The sequence below is a fragment of the Aquarana catesbeiana genome, linkage group LG10 (genome assembly GCF_042186555.1).
Source record: "Aquarana catesbeiana isolate 2022-GZ linkage group LG10, ASM4218655v1, whole genome shotgun sequence".
NCBI classification, from domain to species: Eukaryota; Metazoa; Chordata; class Amphibia; order Anura; family Ranidae; genus Aquarana; species Aquarana catesbeiana.
In genome coordinates, this window is record NC_133333.1 from 21,311,661 (window position 1) to 21,336,318 (window position 24,658).

Consider the following 24,658-nt stretch of genomic DNA (forward strand, 5'->3'; position numbering starts at 1 on the left):
GAGAGCGCCCCCCCCTCCTGAACTGTACCAGGCCACATGCCCTCAACATTGGGAGGGTGCTTTGGGGTAGCCCCCCAAAACACCTTGTCCCCATGTTGATGAGGACAAGGGCCTCATCCCCACAACCCTGGCCGGTGGTTGTGGGGGTCTGCGGGCGGGGGGCTTATCGGAATCTGGAAGCCCCCTTTAATAAGGGGACCCCCAGATCCCGGCCCCCCCTGTGTGAAATGATAAGGGTACCCATACCATTTCACTAAAAAACTGTCAAAAATGTTAAAAATGACAAGAGACAGTTTTTGACAATTCCTTTATTTAAATGCTTCTTCTTTCTTCTATCTTCCTTCATCTTCTTCTTCTGGTTCTTCTGAATCTTCCTCCGGTGTTCTCGTCCAGCGTCTCCTCCGCAGCATCTTCTATCTTCTTCTCCTCGGGCCCCTCCGCACCCATGGCATGGGGGGAGGCTACTGCTCTTCTCTTCATCTTCTTCTCGTCTTCATCTTCTTCTCTTCTTCTCTTCTTCATCTTCTTCTCCGGGCCAATCCGCATCCATGCTGGCATGGAGGGAGGCTCCCGCTGTGTGACGCGTCTCCTCTTCTGACGGTTCTTAAATAACGGGGGGGGCGGGGCCACCCGGTGACCCTGCCCCCCTCTGACGCACGGTGACTTGACGGGACTTCCCTATGACATCACGGGGAATGCCACAGGGAAGTCCCGTCATATCCCGTGCGTCAGAGGGGGGTGGGGTCACTGGGTGGCCCCGCCCCCCGTTATTTAAGAACCGTCAGAAGAGGAGACACGTCACACAGCGGGAGCCTCCCTCCATGCCAGCATGGATGCGGAGCGGCCCGGAGAAGAAGGTGAAGAAGAGAAGAAGAGAAGAAGAGAAGAAGAGAAGAAGATGAAGAAGAGAAGAAGATGAAGAGAAGAGCGGGAGCCTCCCCCCATGCCATGGGTGCGGAGAGGCCCGAGAAGAAGAAGATAGAAGACACCGCGGAGGAGATGCTGGACGAGAACACCGGAGGAAGAACCAGAAGAGCCAGAAGAACCAGAAGAAGAAGAAGATGAAGGAAGATAGAAGAAAGAAGAAAGAAGAAGCATTTAAATAAAGGAAATGTCAAAAACTGTCTCTTGTCATTTTTAACATTTTTGACAGTTTTTTAGTGAAATGGTAGGGGTACCCTTACCATTTCACACAGGGGGGGCCGGGATCTGGGGGTCCCCCTGTTAAAGGGGGCTTCCAGATTCCGATAAGCCCCCCGCCCGCAGACCCCGACAACCACCAGCCAGGGTTGTGGGGATGAGGCCCTTGTCCTCATCAACGTGGGGACAAGGTGTTTTGGGGGGCTACCCCAAACCACACCACCAATTTGTTGCTAGAGGTTACTGCACATTATTACTGCTCACTGGTTGCTAGAGGTTACTAGAGGTTACTGCATATCCCTACCTCTCAATGATTGGTTGCAAAAGGTTAGTGCACATCATTACTGTTCACCGATTGGTTGCTAAAAATTACAGTACATCATCTCCTCACTGCCTGCATATCATAGACTGGGGAGGTGAGGGAACCCATCAACAGACAGAAAACTTCTGGGATCAGTGGCAATACTGGGGGAGGCTGGTGTGTGATCAGTGGCATCACTGGGGGGTTGAGGGGATCAGTGGCAGTGGTTTGGGGGATGGGATTAGTTTGGAGGCAGTGCACTGTGGCAAATTCTAAATCATGAATAGCAAAGCTGGAAATCTTTGGCAAGTATATAGTGGGGGATTCTACACTGACCACCAATGTAATGGGGAATTTACAATGACCACCAATGTGAGGGGGGGATTTACACTGACCACCAATGTAAAGGGGAATTTCCACTGACCACCAAGTAAAAGGGGGTTTTACATCACCTACCAATAAAAAGAGGGATTTCTACATGGACACCAATGTAATAGGTGCATTTACACCAACCACTACCGAAAGGGGGGATATACTATACAATGACCTCCATGTAAGAAGAAATTTACACTGACAACAATTTTCGAGGAAATTTGTACTGACCACCAATGTAAAGTGACACTTCTACACCGACCACCAATGTTAGGGGGGTTTACACTGACTAATGTAAAGGGGGATTTACACTGACCACCAGTGTAAGGGCAACTCTGCGCTTGTAAAGGGAAATGTACACTGATCCTAATGTAATAAGAATTTACACTGACAACCAAAGTAATGGAGGAATTTACATCAACAACCAACAAAGCAAAATTTCTACACTGGCCACCAATGTAAGGGGGGGGGATTTACACTTGCCACTAATTTAAAGGGGGCTTCTACATGGACGACCAAAGTAAGGGAGGATTTCAAAACTGACCACAAATGCAAGTTTGGATTTTTTTACTGATTACCAATATAAAAAGAGGAGTTTCTACACTGGCCACCAATGTAATAGGGATTTACACTGACCACTAATGTAATAGGAGCATTCTCAGTAACCACCAATGTAAGGAGGGATACACTGACCACCAATGTAAGTGGGACCTTAACACTGGCCACTAGTGTGAATGAAAGGATTGTATACCAAACCCCAATGTAATGAGAAGATTTACACTGACCACCAATGTAACTGAGACATTTAGCCTGCATTCACATTTGTGTGTGTTGGGAACGCATACAAAATCACTTTCATGACACCATAGAAATGTTCTGCCCTTTAGCAGATACACAGTAGTGCCCTTAATTGTTAATGACACCCTCATGCATCTGCTGAGATGTGCGTATTCACGTGCACCAAAATTCACAATGCTGTGGTATTTTGAAAAAGGGTTAATGACCACAATTGTAGGCAGGACTTTCCAGCTTGGCCCTTTACCTCCCCAGTGGGCAGCATTCTGCAGAAGTGATGGTGGATATGACCTCATGGAGCACGATATACATATGAATGCCGCCTCTATTTACATATCGATGCCCCCGGTCTGGGGCTATTTACATATTAATGTCGCCGCTATTTACATATCAATGCAGGTTATTGACATGTAAACACAGGGTCTGCAGGGGAGTCATCTGTACACGGCAATCAGGACACAGCACAGGACTAAAACTTAAAGGAACAAAGGAATTTAAATTTGGATAGTTGGCAAGCATGAGGCAGCTGCTTTGGGCCCCATCATTGTTGTGGCAGCTGCCCCTTTTGCCCTGCCTTAAAGACGGCCTGGATGGCCATCTAACATCTTTTGAGGTCCTGTGTCAGTGTGCCATAGGACTGCGTTGTGCTATACCCTACGCTAATACTCCACTAGTGTGTGGTAGCAACGGAAACAGTCACGATGCAGAGACCAGGTTGGTCTATTTACTCAGCGTAACATCATCTTTCACATTACACAAAATTGTGGTAATTATTGTGGTTTTTTTTTTCATTAAGTTGTATTTTTTCCCCAAAAAATTGCATTTAAAAGACTGCTGTGCATATACTGTGTGACATAAAATATTGCAACAATTGCCATTTTATTCTCTAGGACCTCTGCTTAAAAAAAAATTTAAAAATATTATATATACAGTTGCAATTAAAAGTATGTGAACCCTTTTGGAATGATATGGATTTCTGCACAAATTGGTCATAAAATGTGATCTGATCTTCATCTAAGTCACTAAAAATAGACAATCACAGTCTGCTTAAACTAATAACACACAAAACACAATAACACACTAATAACACACAAATAATTAAATGTTACCATGTTTTTATTGAACACACCATGTAAACATTCACAGTGCAGGTGGAAAAAGTATACGAACTCCTAGACTAATGAGATCTCCAAGAGCTAATTGGAGTGAGGTGTCAGCCAACTGGAGTCCAATCAATGAGATGAGATTGGAGGTGTTAGTTACAGCTGCCCTGCCCTATAAGAAAACACACACCGGTTCTGGGTTTGCTTTTCACATGAAGTATTGCCTGATGTGAATGATGCCTCGCACAAAAGAGCTCTCAGAAGACCTAAGATTAAGCATTGTTGACTTGCATAAAGCTGGAAAGGGTTATAAAAGTATCTCCAAAAGCCTTGCTGTTCATCAGTCCATGGTAAGACAAATTGTCCAGGTAGTGTCCTGTAAAGATGACTGCAAGAGCACAGCCCAGACTGCTCAATGAGGTGAAGAAGAATCCTAGAGTGTCAGCTAAAGACTTACAAAAGTCTCTGGCATATGCTAACATCCCTGTTAGTGAATCTACAATACGTAAAACACTAAACAAGAATGGATTTCATGAGAGGATACCACAGAGGAAGCCACTGCTGTCCAAAAAAGAAATAGCTGCACGTTTACAGTTTGCACAAGAACACCTGGATGTTCCACAGCAGTACTGGCAAAATATTCTGTGGACAAATGAAACCAAAGTTGAGTTGTTTAGAAGAAACACACAACACTATGTGTGGAGAAAAAGGGGCACAGCACACCAACATCAAAACCTCATCCCAACTGTGAAGTATGGTGGTGGGGGCATCATGGTTTGGGGCTGCTTTGCTGCATCAGGGCCTGGACGGATTGCTATCATCGAAAGAAAAAATAAATTCCGAAGTTTATCAAGATATTTTGCAGGAGAACATAAGGCCATCTGTCCACCAGCTGAAGCTCAACAGAAGATGGTTGTTGCAACAGGACAACGACCTAAACCATAGAAGTAAATCAACAACAGAATGGCTTAAACAGAAGAAAATACGCCTTCTGGAGTGGACCAGTCAGAGTCCTGACCTCAACCCGATTGAGATGCTGTGGCATGAACTCAAGAAAGCGATTCACACCAGACATCCCAAGAATATTGCTGAACTGAAACAGTTCTGTAAAGAGGAATGGTCAAGATTTACTCCTGACCATTGTGCACGTCTGATCTGCAACTACAGGAAACGTTTGGTTGAAGTTATTGCTGCCAAAGGAGGTTCAACCAGTTAATAAATCCAAGGGTTCACATACTTTTTCCACCTGCACTGTGAATGTTTACATGGTGTGTTCAATAAAAACATGGTAACATTTAATTCTTTGTGTGTTATTAGTTTAGGCAGACTGTGATTGTCTATTGTCTATTGTTGTGACTTAGGTGAAGATCAGATCACATTTTATGACCAATTTGTGCAGAAATCCATATCATTCCAAAAGGGTGACTGCCATATATATATATATATATATATATATATTAGGGCTGTTACTGATTAAAATTTTCATGTTAGATTAATCTATTTATCGACTAATTTTGATTAATTATTACGCACATACAGATCCAACAACTTTTAGCTGATCTCCTTGCATTGCAACTCTGCATAACTCTGCATTAGTCAATGGTAAATGTGGTATACACTATATGCAATCACCCGACACTAGTTAGTTTCCACAATCCATTACTTTACTTCACAGTTCACACAAATACAAAAAGACCACCAGCAAAGAGACTGCCCAGCAAAGAGACTGCCCAGCAAAGAGACTGTCCAGCAAAGAGACTGTCCAGTAAAGAGACTGCCCAGTAAAAATACCACTACCAGTAAAGAGACTACCCAGCAAAGCGTGCCACTGCCCAGCAAAGAGACCACCCAAAACTGTCAGGAGACCACTCAGCCCACAGACCACCCAGCCAAGTCCACCACAGCACAACCCCATTCAGCAGCATTTTTTTTCTCCGGCGGAGAGATGAGTACCGATCGAAAGAGTTAACGATTAATCGAGGAATTAATCTTTAATTTCCGCAGCCCTATATATATATATATATATATATATATATATATATATATATATATATATATATATATACACACATACACACACACTATATTGTCATATTTAATATTTTTATTACTAGTTTAAGAGGAAGAAAGGCATACACTTTACCAACATCAAATATAACATATTATGCATATCTATATGCTAATCTAATATACAAATAAATTATTTTTCTTCTAAAGCCAAGACCATGCTCTCTAATTACAACAAAATCAAAACCTCATTACAATCCCCCAAACACATTAAGGCAGAGATCCTCTCCCGCCCTTAATTAAAGTATATCTCCAACTCCGTCCTGGGGGATTCTATCTATATTTTCCTTAAGTGTCTAACTCTCTCTTACCTCTATATTTACAAAAAAAAAACACAAAACAATACACACAAAAAAAAAGGAGGGGCACAGCCCATCTCCCACCTCCCCCTCTCCCGCCTCCCCATCCCCTCCTCCTCCCCTCTCCCCCACAACCCCCTCCCTTACTAAGAATCTAATGGCCACATCTTCTATTTTCAGTCATTAAGATTTACATCTATAAGGGTATTTCCCTCTTCTGTATCAATGAAAAGATTCCATGGAGACCATGTTTTCAGATAAGTCCCTCTTTTTTGCCGGGATGTCCAAACCAAATCTTCCATAAGGTTCAATTGCTCTACTCTTTTAAGCCACAATCCTACCGTTGGTGGTTGTGTCTGCTTCCAAGTGAGTGGAATACATGCTCTGGCTGCATTCAGCAGGTGACATAGAATAGATTTCTTATATGATTTAACTGGGATTTTAGTACCTTGTAAGAGGAAGAAAGATGGATCCTCCGGAATCTCCTGATCGCTAAATTTTTTAGCAATTCTCCGGACTTCTTTCCAAAAGTTCTCTATTCTGGGGCAGGACCAAAAATTATGCATTAACGTCCCCTCCTTACCCCCGCATCGCCATCCGATTTCAGTCACGAGGGTGTGACGTAACGCATAACCGGAAGCCGTTCACCGCAAACCGGGAGTTTACCGCGAACCGGAAGTGGTCACCGCGGACCGGAAGTGACGTATGAGGTGGCGAAAACACGCTGTTTCTGGTCTTTGTTTGGCTTATCCGTCATTTGATTGATGTAAGCATAATTTTTATCTTTAATAAATTGGTCTTTTGTGGTTATACACTATTGGAGACTATTCCTTTACATGTGGATCCGGATACCGGGCTGGAGGAGATATTCACCTATTGCATCAAGAAAACATCCCCTATCCAGTTTGAGTGTGGGCTCCAACACCGAGGTGATTGTCCTAGGAATAGTTCAAGGCATTTGATCCATGCCCTCAAGGTAAGGGCAATGGGAGCACAATGAAGGGATAACATTTGAACCACGGTGAACACATTATCTACTTTTCATCTGTTGGTGAAGACTCTTGAAAGTTTTACACATTGGAATTTTTTATTTTATTTTTTTAATTTTTTTATGGGAACTTTATTTAGTATTTTGACTGGATACATTGGGTGTTTTGCACATCATTTTTGAACACTTTATGAACATTCTTTATATACACCCCCTTTTTTGATGTTTATAGCTTGCACATGTATTGTGTTATGTATTGATCATTCCTATTCTGTTACACATGTGAGCACATTTTTTGTATATGAGTTTATTGGTGGAAAGTTTTATCATTTGTTGGTGACTTTGTCGCACACACGATTATTTTCAGCACCTTTCTCAACCATTCACTGCTAACTGAGATTTATGCGCAAGATCACATATAATTTAATTATATACTTTCTAGTTTATTTAGGTGACTAGTGATCACTATATTGATTTTGCAGCATCTCCACATTCTTTGTATATATATTTTTTATTTTGTATTCATTTCAGATTTATAGTAGCGCAGAGGTTCTGTATCTTTATTTACGGTATTGTGGTAATATTGAAATTTATTGAGATTTCCATACATTAAAGGGTTCCACCATTATTGTTAAGTTATTGATTAGTAAGTTCATAATGAAAAATAAAAAAATATATATAATGAAAAATATTACTTTAATTCTTTTTATTTTTATTTTTCATTATTTTTCGTTATGGACTTGTTTATTTAGCGCTGCAATGTCTTTCTAATGATTTTACTTCAGGGATTTGAAATTTTGACCCTTGGTGTTCAGCAGCTAATATTTTAGTGTTATTTTATTGCGCTGATTTGTTTTCTCTTTTGATTGATTAGTAGGTTAGTGATGCACTTTAAAAAAAATTGTGGTGTGGGAACACATAACAGTGCTTAGCGGCAGGCCTTTTACTGACACTTTTATTTTACCTCCAGTAGTTTATTGTAAATAGTAGTGTGGTGATTACCTATTATACTAAAGATTGTCGTGTGGCATTAATAAACATCAACAGATTTCAGTTGTGCCTCACCAGGCCGGCACCCCATGGACAATGTGCCTGTCAGCTGAGTTCATCTCCCCATCCCTGCACTCAGTGCACTGATGGGCACTGACAGGCAGCACTGATTGACAGCACTGATGGGCACTCATAGGCGGCACTGATTGGCCATACTGATGGGCACTGATTGGCACTCCTTGGTGGCACTGATAGGCAGCAATGATTGGCACTCATAGATGGCACTGATTGGCATTATTAGAAAGCACTGATGAGCGGCACTGATAGGTAGCACTGATTGGCCGCATTTAGTGGCACTGATGGACACTAGTTGGCAGCACTGATGGGCACTGAAAGGCAGTTTCATTGTAACTGCTTGCAGAGAGAGAGAGGAGCTGTCAGAATTCAGTGGTGATGCCTGGGGTGGGCTGGACTGATCAGCTATCGAACACTAGATCATTTCTGGCACCAGCCATTTGATGGTGGAGAGCACAACCAATGGGAGTGTTACATTGTTTTATGGATGGGTTTACTTCCGCTTTAAATATTTCAAGTTTAGGACAATCAAATACAACCAAATCATGTCAGGGCAAGTTTCAGGTCTCCCCCCCTCTTCAGGGCTTGAACAATAGTTTATAATAATATCAGGATGGCGTTCAGCATAGAATTGGACCAGATTTACCAGCATACCCTGAGGGCAGCCCACTGGATCTAGAGAATTGTCCTCATAACAGGTGTCCCCATTGGAAGATCCTGTCCCTGTTACAACTATAACATTTTGGATTTCTCATCACTCTCTACAATGGAAACAATCCTCACAGGATACAAAGAGAAGGTGAATCACCCCAGTGGGGACACAGACAGCATTAGAAATATGATGGATTCCAAGCCCTTCTCTACTCCATCCAAAGTCTAAAAAATGTGGCTATAAATTACATTTTAACAAAACAAAAAAAAAAACAAAATAAGTACTGGCTATACCAGCAATCTGATAAACACGTTAAATGTCTAAATGTCTTAATTGGTAAATCATTGGCAACAAGGTGAAAGCATTCCCTAAGTGGTGTCTTTGTTCTCCTAAATGTTCCGGGATCTGCTGAATCTGAGGAGCTCAGTGTATAAGTCTGTATTTGGATATAACATGAATTCTGAACCCCTCGCAATGTACAAGTCTAACCAAAACTTTATATGGATTTATACTGTATAATTCAATACCCTGGGGCTTTTAATCTGGAGATAAATGTAACAAATTCCATATGGGATTTCCAAGTTCTAGGTCCTGGGGTGCTTTAAAGGACCAAATGTCCAGGTACCTTCTTCAGGATAACTCCTCTCTTCTAATTTTGGCTTAATCATGTTAGATAATGTTCTACATTTCTGAGTTGCATCTGTAAAAGGGGCAAATATTCTTTGAAAGAAAAAAGGTGCATTCTTTTAAAGACATTTGTGAAGTATTTCTTAAAGATAAATAAGCACTTACCAGATGCTACCAAAACCGAGAGCACACAGAGAAATTGGAGAAGAGATGTCATTATGAGCGGTTGCTGTATCTCTGGGTTGGAGTCGGAAGAACTGACCGAGTGTGCTGGAAAACAGCTTTTTTAATTGACTATTGAGTTTGGGAGTAGCCCTGTTGGAACAGATTATTATATTTACATTTCCAGATTCTATTCCTCGGAATGCTAAATCTAAAGGAGAAACAAAAAACTTTGAAATGTCTTCCTCTATTCTCATAATCATGAGAAATTAAACTAAAACATGATTTTCAATTTGCACCACATAGAGCAAGACCCTTTTGAGAACACTTCCCTTTATGTCAGCTAGATACTCAATTTCTCAATTCATCATGTGCAAAAAGCACATTTACTGATACTTGTTTGGTTTGGGCCTTGTGCACACTGGATGTTTTTACAGCTGCTTCTAGGGGCGTCTTGGTTATTATTTTCTGCCTCTAAACGCCCCATCATGATGAGCAAGAACAATTTGCATCACCTAACAGCACTGAAGACAATTTCCATTTACTATATTAAAAACCAAAACCAAATATTTTATCTATTGCCGTTTATTCGTCCTTAGATATAGTGGCTACAATCATTTTCTTTTATTTTTTGTGGGGGCTTCATTTCTTTAATTTCATCTGGTAAGCCTTGAGAATAACACACGTTTTGCCTTAAGCCCCGTACACACGACCAAATTTTCCAATGGGAAATGTTGGATGTCAGGCTGTTGGCGGAAAATCCGACCGTGTGTACGCTCGATCGGACAATTTACTAAAAAAGGTGCGCTAATATCACTATGCTCCGAATACAAAAATAAATGAGTGCTATGTGCTATATTGATCAATGTGGGTATCCTTACTATTATACAAAGTGCAAAATTGCTAGAAAACAAGTCTAATGCCCCGTACACACTGTCGGATTTTCCAATGGAAAATGTGCGATCGGAGCTTGTTGTCGGAAATTCCCACAGTGTGTGGGGTTCATCGGACTTTTTCCATCGGAATTTCCGACACACAAAGTTTGAGAGCAGGCTATAACATTTTCCGACAACAAGATCCGTTTGCGTAAATTCCGACCGTGTGTGGACAATTCCGACGCACAAAGTGCCACGCATGCTCAGAATAAATTCCGAGGCGGAACTGCTCAGTCTGGTAAAATTAGCATTCGGAATGGATATAGCACTTTCGTCACGCTGCAGTGTTTTAAATTGTTTAATGCAGCGCACTCTCTTCTTCTTTATAATGCTAGAAGAATGAAGTTGTTTTTCTACTGATATTCACATAGACTTCTCACAAACTTCTTTCTTTATTATTTATCGTGATTTCATGAATATAATATTTTTATTTGTCACATCTCCCGAAAAGATTTTTTTTTTAATGTTTTTAGATTTTGTATTATTTTTTTTTGGTTTTTGAAATCCTGATCTCCTGTTTATTTTTGAAATACTGTAGTATAGTTTTGGGTGTGTTTTGTGTGTCAAGTTACCACAACACCATTATTATCTTGTATTATTTAATCTCAAGGAGGTTGCTTGGTGTTGGTGTCTCTTGTTAATTTCACATTGTATTTTTGAAATGTACCTGCCTCCTCACAAACAAACTGTCCTTTTTCAAGGAAAACACACATAGGCGAGTATTATAAAAAAAAAAAAAAAAAAATATTAAGGGGTCATAACCAAAGAAAGAGGGAGGCAACGCTGGAGAAACATCAGAAATTGGTGAAGCCTTTGGCCCCCAGGGCACACATCAATTATTTTAATGCAAAATTGGTGTCCTGAGGAGTCCATATATAAGGGAGTACAAACTGGTCCAGAAGTACAAGAGATCATGAACAGCAGCAGATTACATGTATGTCCCCAGGCTGTGGTCATACAAGAGCCTGCATCTTTTGTCAGACCAGACTGAACCCAGGTCATCACTTTCTTGACTTCCTTCCACTCTTCCTTCCAGGCTGTGTCTGTGGTGTTGGAGTTGTGGCAGGAGGAGGAGGAGGATGATGCAACTCACTCAGGTGGGTATTGGGTGTGATTTCACCCCTCACCCCCTTATTTAATGTTTTATAAATGATTTCCTCACACGTGAGGCGTTGGCCCTCCTGCATGTCCTGCAGTTTGGTGGCAGCCATGCAGGCAAAGGCCTCTTCACGAGTGGGGGTGGCTCTGAGGGATGCAGAAGCCTCCTGAATCAGCCTGAGCACTGACTCCTCCACGTTACTCCCCTTCCTGGGTCTTTTGCTTGGAAGGCGGAGGGCTTGCGATTCTATGAGGCTCTTACTGGGCCGGACCACCTCCTGGCTGCCACTTACCCCCGCCTCCTCCTGGCTGCCACATTCCACAGCCTCCTCCTGGCTGAGATCTTCCTGTGTATGAAAAAGGGACATAGTTTTAGTTTTTTCTTCATCAATCACACACAATTTTCATCTCATGACTGTTGCAAATTGAATGTTAATAAATAGAACAGACTATCATTCTGAGCCCAGCATTTTTCATTCTTATCCCAATTATTTTTGCCCACTACTGTCGACTGATATGTAAAACACTTTATTAAATCAGCAATTAGTGATCAATAATAACATCTAGTAAACATCATTTATTTATTGACCAGAAATCTGTAGAAGAATGCTATACCTGGCTCAAGCTGGGCTCCTCCACTTCTTCCTGGCTGGAAGTCCCAGGTTGGACATCGAAAGCCTCAGCTGGGGTGGAAGATAGGGTGGAAGGAAGAGTGTATGGTAGGGTTGAGAGGGATTCCCTGACTTCAGTCTGGTCTGACAGAAATCGCAGTCTCTCATAGTACCACAGCCTGGGGACATAAACATCATCTGCTGCAGCTCCGGATCTCTGGGAATCCTGGACCTTCTTGCGCTCCCTAAGATAAGTGCTCCTCAGGCCACCAATTTTGGCTTTTAAATAGGGGATGGTTGCTGTGGGGACCACCGGCTTCACCAACTCCAGTAGTTTCTCCAGCGCTGCCTGCCTCTTTTGTTTATGATTATAATGTGGATGTTTCACCTGCAACAGACAGGGCAGCTCCCTGTATTTGCCTATGAACAGGGGGAGGAAGTTGTGGTCATTGAAGCCATCCATTTTATCTGCAATACACAAGACAAACCCTAATGTCAGGCTAAAGTCTCCTAATCTTGTCCCAATATAGGCCTCAATCTATAAGCAGTATAGACCCAACTTTAAATGGTACCTTCGTTATCACGATCGGCGCTTCCAATACTCCTTCCTCCGCTCACAGATCGTACGTACGACGCACGTGTGTTACGCTTTATATACACTGCGCATGCGTGAAACTCCGCCCGCCCCTTACGTTCTTTCTAGTCTATTCCCTGCCCCTTCTCATTCGGCGCAGTGGGGAAGAGCACATGGCGGAGACACAACAAGTGCATGCTAATAGCAGCAACGAGGAGGAGGAAAGCCCGGAGCCAGAAACGTTCCGATACCGGAGGAGAAGATTTAAGGCATCAAATATGTCCTTTGTTGACATGGTGGAGATGGTTGACATACTAAAAAGGGCCGACTATGACAGGAAGCATGGACCTTACCCAAACCCAAATCTTAGAAAGGCCAAGATCATGGCGAAAGTTGTGAAGAGTCTGCACAGGAATTTTGGGGTACAGCGATCCAAGGATCAACTGAGGAAGCGGTGGTTGGACCTCAAAATCAGGGAGCAGGATCAGTATAGAAGGATCAGGAGAGTGCTGCAAAAAAGTAAGTAGTTGTCCTGTGTTCCTAATCTTTATTTTTATTATGTTCGTGCTGCTCCATGTGCTTTTCTTTACTGTTGTACAGTTTAAAATGGCAACTTTTATGTTCATAGACACATTATTCGTTCGTAGGAAGAATGATACTTCTTTTTGACACGAAGAATAATGGCCTGAATTTAGATATTGGTTTCCTTACACATTATGCTAAAGTTTTACGACCGCTCTGTGACTAGCATCCCCCCCTGCATTCCCCCCTAGCTCTCCCTCTGTCTTATCTCACTAACTCTGCTGCTATCTTTATTACCATTGATTTGTATGTGTTTGGTTTTCTCTCTTTTTTTTTTTTTTCTTCTTCTTTAACATTCTGCTTAAAAATTTGTGAATCAGTACTGCTTGGACCTTGAAGAAGGGGACATACCCCGAAAGCTTGTCTTGAAAAATTGTATGTTAGTGCAAATAAAAAAAGTATCACGGACAGTACTCAATTTTCTCTGACATATTATAGAAAAGCCAAATTTTGAAGATGCACACAGTGTGTCAACATGTGCGATCTGCCATCACGGGAGATCAATGTACGCATTTTGTGGGTTCAACCCCTTCCTCAATAATAAAGTAGCTGAGAGGAAGGGGTTGCACCCACAAAACACGTCCCCTGATCCCCCGTGATGGCAGCTAGCACATGTTGACACTAGAAAAGCTACAATTTCTGGGGAAATTGTGAAAAGTGTTCTTGCCTCTACAACTGGAGTGGGCGGAGTAACTGGGTGGAGTGGCTTGAGTAACTATTTTAAAAAGTATCAATAGTAGTAAAAAAGTTGAAGAAGTCCCATAATTAGCTGAAAGAGCTGAACATTTTTTTCAAAAATGAATTTTTTTTTTTTTCAAAAATGATTTTTTTTTTCAAAAATGATTATTTTTTTCCAAATTTTTTTTTTTTAAATGATTTTTTTTTCAAATTTTTTTTTTTTTTTTTAAATGAATTTTATTTTTTTTTTTCAAAAATGAATTTTATTTTTTCAAAAATGATTTTTTTTTTTTTCAAAAATGATTTTTTTTTTTTTTTCAAAAATGATTTTTTTTTTTTTTTTCAAAAATATATATTTTTTTTATTAGGCGGTCATGTTTTTTCTGATCATGGGGTGGTCATAATGTTTTGACTGATCATGGGGTTGTCAGCTTTTGTCACCTCCCACTCTAGTTTTGAACATTTCGCCATTCATTCCTATGGGACCAATTTCGTCGCAAAAACGACGATATTTCGTGAACCATTTGGCGAAACGTTCCACAAAGTAATAGCACACCAATTAAATGACATTGAGGCCGGATTCACACTGGTATTTTTCAGCTTTTCACAAAGTTCCACAAGGTAATAGCACACCAATTAAATGACATTGAACATTTCGCCATTCATTTCTATGGGACCAATTTCGCCGCAAAAACTACAATATTTCGTGGACCATTCGGCGAAACGTTCCACAAAGTAATAGCACACCGATCGGGAACAATCCTCACCTTCGGTATATTACTGTCTATGTAGTTTAAAAGCTGTGGGAGGAGTTAGGGTGGTATGATCATGGGGTTGTCAGCTTTTGTCACCTCCCACTCTAGTTTTGAACATTTCGCCATTCATTCCTATGGGACCAATTTCGCCGCAAAAACGACGATATTCCGTGAACCATTCGGCGAATGTGTAAAAACTGTGGGAGGAGTTAGGGTGGTAAATTATCAGCATTATCAAGCATCGCAGATGAAGGTATGGCCACATGCATTTGGGGGGTTTCAGCATCTTGTGTTTACAACCACTGTTTCCTAGCAACGCTCATGTACTGTTTATGCTTCACACGCACTGCTCAATACACAACACAATGTAATTTCTACACAATACAATTCCTATCAAAACTTCCCCATCATATTGCCAACATTAAAACTGCCCCATCAGAATTGCCCTATCAAAACTGCCCCATCATATTCCTCTATTATAAATCAGTACATGGTGTGTCTGTCCCCTCCCCCGGGCTCTGTAATCACAGCTGAGATGCTCCAGCCACCTCCCCCCTTGTGTATAACAGAAGCTTTGGTAACCATGGCAACAAAACAAACACAGTACACTCTGATTAATGGCTAAAATTTCCTGAAATGACCTCTAAACAAAAAGCTTTTTCCCAAAAACTATAAATCCTACAGCGAAGATCTTTATATTGTGAGAATCACAAGACCCAGACCTAGATTTTGATGTATAGTATGTCTCTGAAATATTAAAAATGAAGGCACAGTCGCAGTTTAGAAATTGCCCTTCAAATTTGAAGGGGCTAGAGTGTAGTTTCAATGAATGTCAATGGACGGCGTGAGTTACAAACAAATGGTCATATTGTGAAAACTATCAGGACTATGGCTTAGCCGTGGACATGTTTAGTGGCAGCAGGGATAGCTGAACGTTTTGATATAAGATTTGTGTAGGTGGGCTTGAAAATAAGGGAGTGGTGGCAGTTTAGAAATCATGTTCTGATTTTTCAGCTTTTGTCACCTCCCACTCTAGCTTCCCCATTCATTCCTATGGGACCAATTTTGCCGCAAAAACGACGATATTTCGTGAACCATTCGGCGAAACGTTCCACAAAATAATAGCACACCATTCGGGAACAATCCGCACGTTTCGGTATATTACTTGTCTATGTAGTGTAAAAATTGTGGGAGGAGTTAGGGTGGTAAATTTGGCTATAATAAGAATAATAAGCATAATATATATGTGAGATAACATGTCTATGTTAATCAGAAGGCAGCGTGGCTGAGCGGTCTAAGGCGCTGGAGTAAGAGCTCCAGTCTCTGCGGAGTCATGGGTTCAAATCCTATAGCGGTCTAAGCCGCTGGAGAAAGCTCCAGTCTCTGCGGAGTTGTGGGTTCAAATCCCATAGCGGTCTTAGGCGCTGGAGAAAGCTCCAGTCTCTGCGGAGTCATGGGTTCAAATCCCATAGCGGTCTAAGGCGCTGGAGAAAGCTCCAGTCTCTGCGGAGTCGTGGGTTCAAATCCCACCGCTGCCTGGATTCTTTTTGCTTTGTCATTAAAGAGGAATTGCAGTCTGCTCACATAATAATTTGTAACTAGAAAAGGTACAATTTCTGGGGAAATTGTGAAAGTGTTCTTGCCTCTACAACTGGAGTGGGCGGAGTAACTGGGTGCAGTGTGCGGAGTAACTGTGAAAAGTGTTAAAAAGCTTAGTATTTTAAAAAGTATAAATAGTAGTAAAACAGTTGAAGTCCCATCATTAGCTGAAAGAGCTGAACATTTTTTTCAAAAATGATTTTTTTTTTCAAAAATTATTTTTTTTTTAATGATTTTTTTTTTTTCAAAAATAATTTTATTTTCAAAAATGAATTTTTTTGGTTCAAAATTTTTTTTTTCTTTAAAATAAATTTTTTTTTTCAAAAATATTTTTTTTTTTTTCAAAAATATATTTTTTTTCTCAATAATATATTTTTTTTTTCAAAAATGAATTTTTTTTTTTCAAAAATATTTTTTTTTTTTTTTACATGGGGTGGTCATAATGTTTTGGCTGATCATGGGGTGGTCATAATGTTTTGGCTAATCAGGGGGTTGTCAGCTTTTGTCACCTCCCACTCTAGTTTTGAACATTTCGCCATTCATTCCTATGGGAAACATTTCGTTGCAAAAACGTCATTTCGTGGACCATTCGGCGAAAAAAGTTCCACAAAGTAATAACACACCAATCGGGAACAATCCGCTCGTTTCGGTATATTACTTGTCTCTGTAGTGTAAAAACTGTGGGAGGAGTCTACAAGCATTATCAAGTCTAGCAGATGAAGTCACATGCATTTGGGGTGTCTCAGCATCTTGTGTTTACAACCACTGTTTCCTAGCAACGCTCATGCCCTATTTATGCTTCCCAAATACTGCTTCATCAAATCTGCCCCATCAGAATTACCCCATCAAAACTGCCCCATCATATTCCTCTATTATAAATCAGTACATGGTGTGTCTGTCCCCTCCCCCGGGCTCTGTAATCAGAGCTGAGATGCTCCAGCCACCTCCCCCCCCTGTGTATAACAGAAGCTTTGGTAACCATGGCAACAAAAACAAACACTAACAGTACACTCTGATTAATGGCTAAAATTTCCTGAAATGACCTCTAAACAAATGGCCGTATTTTAAAAACTATACATCCTACAGCGAAGATCTTTATATTGTGAGAATCACAAGATCCAGACCTAGATTTTGATGTATAGTATGTCTGTAAAAAATTAAAAATGAAGGCACAGTCGCAGTTTAGAAATTGCCCTTCAAATTTGGAGGGGGCTAGAGTGTAGTTTCAATGAATGTCAATGGACGGCGTGAGTTACAAACAAATGGTCATATTGTGAAAACTATCAGGACTATGGCTTAGCCGTGGACATGTTTAGTGGCAGCAGGGATAGCTGAACGTTTTGATATAAGATTTGTGTAGGTGGGCTTGAAAATGAGGGAGTGGCGGCAGTTTAGAAATCATGTTCTGATTTTTCAGCTTTTGTCATCTCCCACTCTAGTTTCCCCATTCATTCCTATGGGACCAATTTCGCCGCAAAAATGACGATATTTCGTGAACCATTTGGCGAAACGTTCCACAAAGTAATAGCACACCATTCGGGAACAATCCGCACGTTTCGGTATATTACTTGTCTATGTAGTGTAAAAACTGTGGGAGGAGTTAGGGTGGTAAATTTGGCTATAATAATAAGAATAATATATATGTGAGATAACAGTAAGTGGTCTTGCTATGCAAGAACACTTAATTAGGCAATTTGTGTGCATCTTCAAAATTTGGCTTTTCCAGGGGTGACATCACCCCATCTGCTGAACGCAATATCAAACACAGTTTATAAATACTCATGTCTGATATTGCCTTCACTTTATAAAAGTTGAACTTTGTAAGTTCCAGAGTTGTGTATTTTTTTATGGTTTTAAACATGCCTGTTTTACCTTAAAAGGCACTTTCTACTTTTAATGTGACCAAAAAAATGGTTATACAACAAACATGTTGGTTTGTTCAAAAACCCTTTTAGAAATGCACACGTGATTGTGCTTTGATTAAAAAGATTGATAATCAACAATGTGTGGCTTCTTCTTTCAATGCTCAAAAGCATTTTTAGGAGTAAAGTTGTTGTTTTCAGTGACAATGGGGGTTATTTACTAAAGGCAAATCCGCTTTGCAATACAAGTGCAGTTGCAGTGCAGTCTCAACATCACAATACTATTGAACCCGTTGTAATTATAATAGTATGAACCAGAGTTGGGTGGTGGGACGATGTGGATGTGTTTGCCATCAATTGCCCCGACGCAGTTAGGAAAGTCCCACCGCTGGGCAAAGTGGGAGGCCACAGTCTGCCATTCCTGTGAATTGGAAGGAAACTGTGGAGTCAAACAAGAAAAAAAAAATTTTGCACATAAACATTGAAAGCGGATTAGACACAAACATTCTTGGCCAACATCAGTATAACATTTATTTTAGGGAGTATTTAAAGACAAAAGTATAAGATCCACCTATCAGATTCCCCCCCCCCCTCTCATGGGCCATTTTAAAAATTTTAGGGGGGGGGATAGATGTTTTGGACAGGTAACCCTCTCCACTTCATTGAGAGCAGAATGCATAAATAATGTGTATTATTTTGGCCAGCCCCTCCTTACTTTACACTATTGGCAGCCCACTGGACAGGTAAGAAGTGTCATAATACAAAGATATAAATACACACTGTACACATTTTAGCACATTTTTACATTCTGCTTTTACCTATCAAGATAATAATAGGATACAAAAACTTTGAACATTATCATTTGAAAGTATTCAGGCAGGCCCTTGCATTACATGCTTTGGGGAATAATAAATCTGACCACAAAAGAAGTAGGTATAGTCTATAGTCTGTATGGGTTTGATAAAGTCAGCAGATAGAGGATTGGTATCAGCTGAGTTATCAGTTGGGGGGAGGGAGGGTTCCAAATGATTTGGGGACCACCAAAAAACAAGCCTCTGGCACTCTGCCAGAATTTAAAGCACAAAAAATATTTTACACATTTTAAGGGTTGTTTAGGGTAAAGCAGTACTATGGAGCTGACAAAATACAATGTTAAGTGACTAGACGAGACTGATGAGATTATAGGCACCTCGGAGGTCTAGCTTGGAGAAAATTCTGGCTGATCGAAACCGTTGGAATAATTCAGGAATGAGCGGCAGCGGATACCTGTTCTTGATGGTTATATTATTAAGCTGTCGGTAGTCCACACATGGCCTTAGGGACCCATCTTTCTTCCCTACAAAAAAGACGCCAGCTCCGGCAGGTGAGGAAGAGGGACGAATGAAGCCCTTCTCGAGATTTTCATCAATATATTGTTTGAGGGCTTCTAGCTCGGTTTCTGATAATGGGAATATATGGCCGAATGGAACCTCTGAACCAGGCAAGAGATCAATCGGACAGTCGTATGGCCGGTGAGGTGGTAGACAGTCAGCCATTTGTTTTACTTCCTGAAACTCGAGGTATGCGGGAGGAACATGTTGGAGGTTGTCAGGTGTGGTTGTGATTGCTGTGCAAACCTTCGGAGCTGTGGGGAGGCAATGTTGGGAACAATACAGAGATGAGAAGGATACTGACTTGGTACTCCACTTGATCCGTGGGTCATGTGCCTGAAGCCAGGGCAGGCCGAGTATAATAGGGAAGATTGGGGAATGAATGATGTCTAGCTGCAGAAATTCTTGATGGCCGGAGTCCGTGGTTACGAGAATAGGTTGAGTCTCCTGGGTGATAGGGCCTGAGCGGGGAAGTGACCCATCTGCTAGGTGTATTTGTAAACCTTGTGCCTTGGTTTGAAGGGGAATATGCAGACTGTGGGCCAGGGTAGCGTCTAAGAAGCAGCTGCAAGCTCCCGAATCAATGACGGCCGGTAAGCGAGTTTCCCCTTCCGTTAGCTGTAGGGAGACAAATAACATCACGTAAGTTTTAGGAACAATGTTGACTTGACAGCCCATTAAATGTGGCCGATAGGACTTACTGGGTCTTACTGGGCAGCTGCGCAGGAAGTGTCCGGCAACCCCGCAGTATAGGCACAGGTTAGATTGCTGTCTGTGTTGTCTTTCTTCAGGAGTCAGCAGAGCCCGAACCAAGCCGAGCTGCATAGGCTCGACTTCGGGTGTGGGTGTTGCAGCTGCAGTTGGTGACACCTGTGTTGGAATGGGTCTAGACGATGTCCAGGCTGGGCGTGGACCCTGAAAACGCTCAGAGCATCGCTCACGCAAGCGCCTGTCTAGTTTGGTGACTGCCTGAATTAACGCAGAGGCACGGGTTACCAGCAGGTGAGTACTCCGACGGTAGAAGGACTGAATTCAAGGTGGAGGTTACCAGGAGCTGACTGGAGGTGCCGATGCAGAGTCAGAGGATCAGGCCCGGAGTAAACAGGAAGTCCATAAAACTAGCCAGGGGTCTCAACCAGGTAATCAGAGTTTGTAGCAAAGTCCATTTGGGTAGCCAGAGGTCAAGCACAGGTATCGGATATTTAAGCAGAGTCCGTTTGGAAAGCCAGGGGTCAAGCACGGGTATCAGATATTTAAGCAAAGTCCGTTTGGGAAAGCCAGGGGTCAAGCACATGTAATCAAGTAGTTAAAGCAGAGTCCGTTTGGGAAAGCCAGGGGTCAATCACATATAATCAGATATTTTAGCAGAGTCCATTTTGGGAAGCCAGGGGTCAAGCACAGGTTATCAGGTAGTTTTAAGGCAGAGTACATAGTGAACGGGAATCAGGGACAGCTGACAACAAACCAACAACCCGACTGGGGGCTGGAGCCGTCTGAAGTAGCCCACACAGTGCGCGCGTCAGCGTGACATGCTATTGTGCACCCACACAGGCGACCGTGCGCACTCGGGGACCATTGAGCACTTGCACGCGCCGCACCATTGGGCCGCGAACGGGTGTGCGCTGAAGCGCCAGTCCATGCGCCCCGGAGCACGGTGAACAGAGGCAGAAGCCGTCCTCTGACAGTATATGAAGCCAAAAAAAAAAAAAAAACACAACTCCTATCTATATTACCCTCTTTCTTTCACACAATTTCTCCATTATGAAACTTCTGACATCCATGTATAAATCTCACCTAATGTCTCCACCAGCCATGCGGGCTTCAAGGAACTTGCCAGACCACCACCAGACCAGAGCGGCTGTGTACATTCCCCGCCTCCTCTACTGCTCTCCATGGAATGTGCAGGGCAGGGAAAATTTCCTGCAGCCGCCGGGAGAGAATCACTGTCACATGTGAACACAGAAACCCAGCTTATCTGTATAGAAGTGACAGGCAGGGTTGGCTAAAAAAAAAAAAAAAAAAAAGCCCTGGTTACATGGAAGCCTCACAGACTTTCCGAGGAAGGGTTGTTTTCAGTGAGGTTGTTGCTTTGGCGTGGGGGTCCCCCAGGCACCCCAGGCACTATATACTCTGAACAGCAGTATATATACTATACAGCCTGCCCTATATACTCTGCAGAAACTTGAGCCTTAGGTGTTGGTGGTACCACAGCACTGTAACCCCTCACAGATACTTGTGTTGGGTGCAGGAACGGGCCCTGCTTTGGAACATGACTGCCAGTTTCTTGTCCTTCTGTGGCATCCCCTCTCTCTAGGCTCACGTTACTCCCTTCCTCAACCTGGGAACCAACATCGGAGCCTTCAAATCGCTGCGCATTCTCCAGCAGCATATAACCGACACTGTGGTCGAATAATTCTGGGGACTCCTCCGTGCATGATGGTGGGGCTACGGAAAGAGTGACTGTGGACAAGGAGTCGGTGGAATAGGCCTCTTTGGCAGCGGCGTTGGAAGGCAAACTATTCTGAGCCTGGGTGACAGAGGATGATGAGGATGAGGACGGCTTCGTTATCCACTCCACCAATTCTTCTTCATGTTGTGGCTCAAAAACATGGTCAGCAGCAGCAAAAAGAAAAAGCGTGCCCACAGCCATCTGCAGAGGATGCACCATGTTCACGACCATCACTGTTGACTGCAGACACAGAGCCTGCTTGCCCTCTTTTAGTGGCCTGTGAGTGTCTACCTCTCCTTGGTGGCCTTCCGGACATGATGTATATTTTGTTTTGCAACACCACACTGCACTGTATTAGATACTGTGTACACCGCCTCAAGTGTGTTAGAAAACTGTACAATGGCTGCACTGTATTGTATACTGTGTACACCACCAGAAGTGTAGTAGAAACTGCACACACTGTATTAGATACTGTGTACACTGCCTGAAGTGTATTAGAAACAGTACACCACGCACTGTAGATATAGGCTACACTGAATGCAGAGTAATATATATTGATATTGGGGTGTTTAGCTCAAGCGGATAGATGCATTTTTGTGCAGTTAGTCCACATCAGGCAGGCATATATAGTTAAGGGCCTGGTAGCCCACGTTTATTAAAAGGGAAAAAACAAAACAAAAGTCCATCTAGAAATCCCACGCAGGGATTTAACTTCATTAAGCACTCATGAATGAAAATATACCAAGCCATCTGGCTCTCTCTTGTCAGCAGTTCCTCTGCTTGCTCTCAGAGTTGATTCTTTCCAGCCCCCTGGACTCACTGGCTTTCGTAGTCTTCCAGACTCTCAAGGCTGGCCAGCCTTTCCCAGTCCCTGGGCAAAGAATCCCCCTTACACAGGCTACAGTCTCCCACAGGGAAGACCACTCTCCAAACACAGGTTTGTCTTCAAACAGCAGCAGCAGCAAGATGCTCACACTCCACCTTCCTTCTCTCACCAGTCCCTCATTATATGGGCTGTGTGCACCTGGGCACACACCCTGCTGGCTATCCACAAGACCTGGACACAGGGTTGGAGATCCCGTCCCACCCAAGACTCTGAGGGATCTCCAAACTACACAGCCCCATCCGTCATATTAATTTAGTTTTGTCTATTTGGCTGTCTCTTTACACCACAAACACAAGGCCTGCAGGACAAATCTGGCCCACTAGGCCATTTTATGTGGCCCTTGCACCTCCCCTGCAGCCCCCACCTTGTCTCAGCAGTTAGCAACAGATAGGAGAATATAGCTCCTTCTACAGGTCATGTGACTCTCTGTGCAACCGCAGTACCCCCTCTTCTCCGCCTCCTCCGGTCTCAGTATTTAGCAGACTCCAGCAGCTGACTCTAGCCCTCCTCAGGTCCTCCTCCAGACCCTGCACTTTCTGCTTTCCAGCTCCACCCCCAGCTTCTTCTCGGCAGCAGCACAAGGTAAGGGGGTGCACTGTAACGTAAGGGAGCGAGGGTGACTCTTTCCTTCTGAAGGTGGGGGCTCCTGACAGCTGACGTAAGGGGGGTGGGGTGCTTCAGACATCTAGTCTTAGGATACAACCGACCCTTTGAGGGCAACCATAATGCTGATGTGACCTACGATGAAATTGAGTTTGACACTCCTGCTTTACATCATTCATACTCCTGGTATCTCTTTATTTTGTTTTCAGAGCCTCCCCTCCTGCTGTGCAGCTTGCATCTCTATGATTTTTTTGGGAGGCGGAGACTAGAGTTGCCACCTTTTCTTCATGCCAAACCCGAACACTTTAGCGGTGCATGGCAATTTTGTTTGTAGTACACACTATAGGATTTCAAAAGTGGTTTCAATATCCTGACTGTGCATCATATGACGTCCTCAGGATATTAAGCCGCTGACACACCGCAACTCCGATCTAGGTAAAGAGTCTCTGACGGTGTCCAATCACGGCTGATCACGATGTAAATAGGAAGAGCCAGTGATTGGCTTTTCCTCACTCGCGTCTGACAGACACGACTAGAGGAGAGCCGGTCGGCTGCTCTCCTGACAGGGGGGGTCTGTGCTGATTGTTTATCAGCACAGCCCCCCCTTGGATCTCGCCCAGGACCACCATCATGCCGCCCAGGACCACCAGGATGGCCATCCACACTGGACCACCAGGTATGCCCCCCCTAGACCCCCAGGAAAATACTAAACTGTGCCCAGGCAGCTGCCAATCAGTGCCCACTCACAATGCCTACCACTTCCAGTGCCACCAGGGATGCCTATTAGTGCCTCATATCAGTGCCGCGTATCAGTGTCCATCAGTGCCCATCAGTGCCACATATCAATGCCCATCAGTGCCCCCTATCAGTGCCCAGCAGTGCTGCCTATCAGTGCCCAGCAGTGCCGCCTATCAGTGCCCAGCAGTGCCACCTATTAGTGCCACCCATAAAAACCCATCTTTGCAGCCTTTCTGTGCCCACCAGTGGCCATCAGTGCCCACCTGTGCCACCCATGAGGGCCCATCAGTGCCGCCTATCAATGCCCATCAGTGCTGCATAGCAGTGCCACCCATCAGTGCCACCTA

The 24,658-nt window shown here is 42.9% G+C and overlaps 1 protein-coding gene across 1 annotated transcript in view; it reads right to left on the minus strand.

Moving 5' to 3' along the window:
- The window catches only part of LOC141110435 (uncharacterized), an 82,589-nt gene extending 72,866 nt beyond the window's left edge, over positions 1–9,723 (minus strand). Inside the window, exon 1 of the mRNA XM_073601781.1 lies at positions 9,575–9,723. Within this exon, the coding sequence (XP_073457882.1) occupies positions 9,575–9,626 (52 nt within the window). The 5' untranslated portion in view covers positions 9,627–9,723. The remainder of the gene's footprint in view (positions 1–9,574) is intronic.
- Between the last annotated feature and the right edge of the window lie 14,935 nt (positions 9,724–24,658).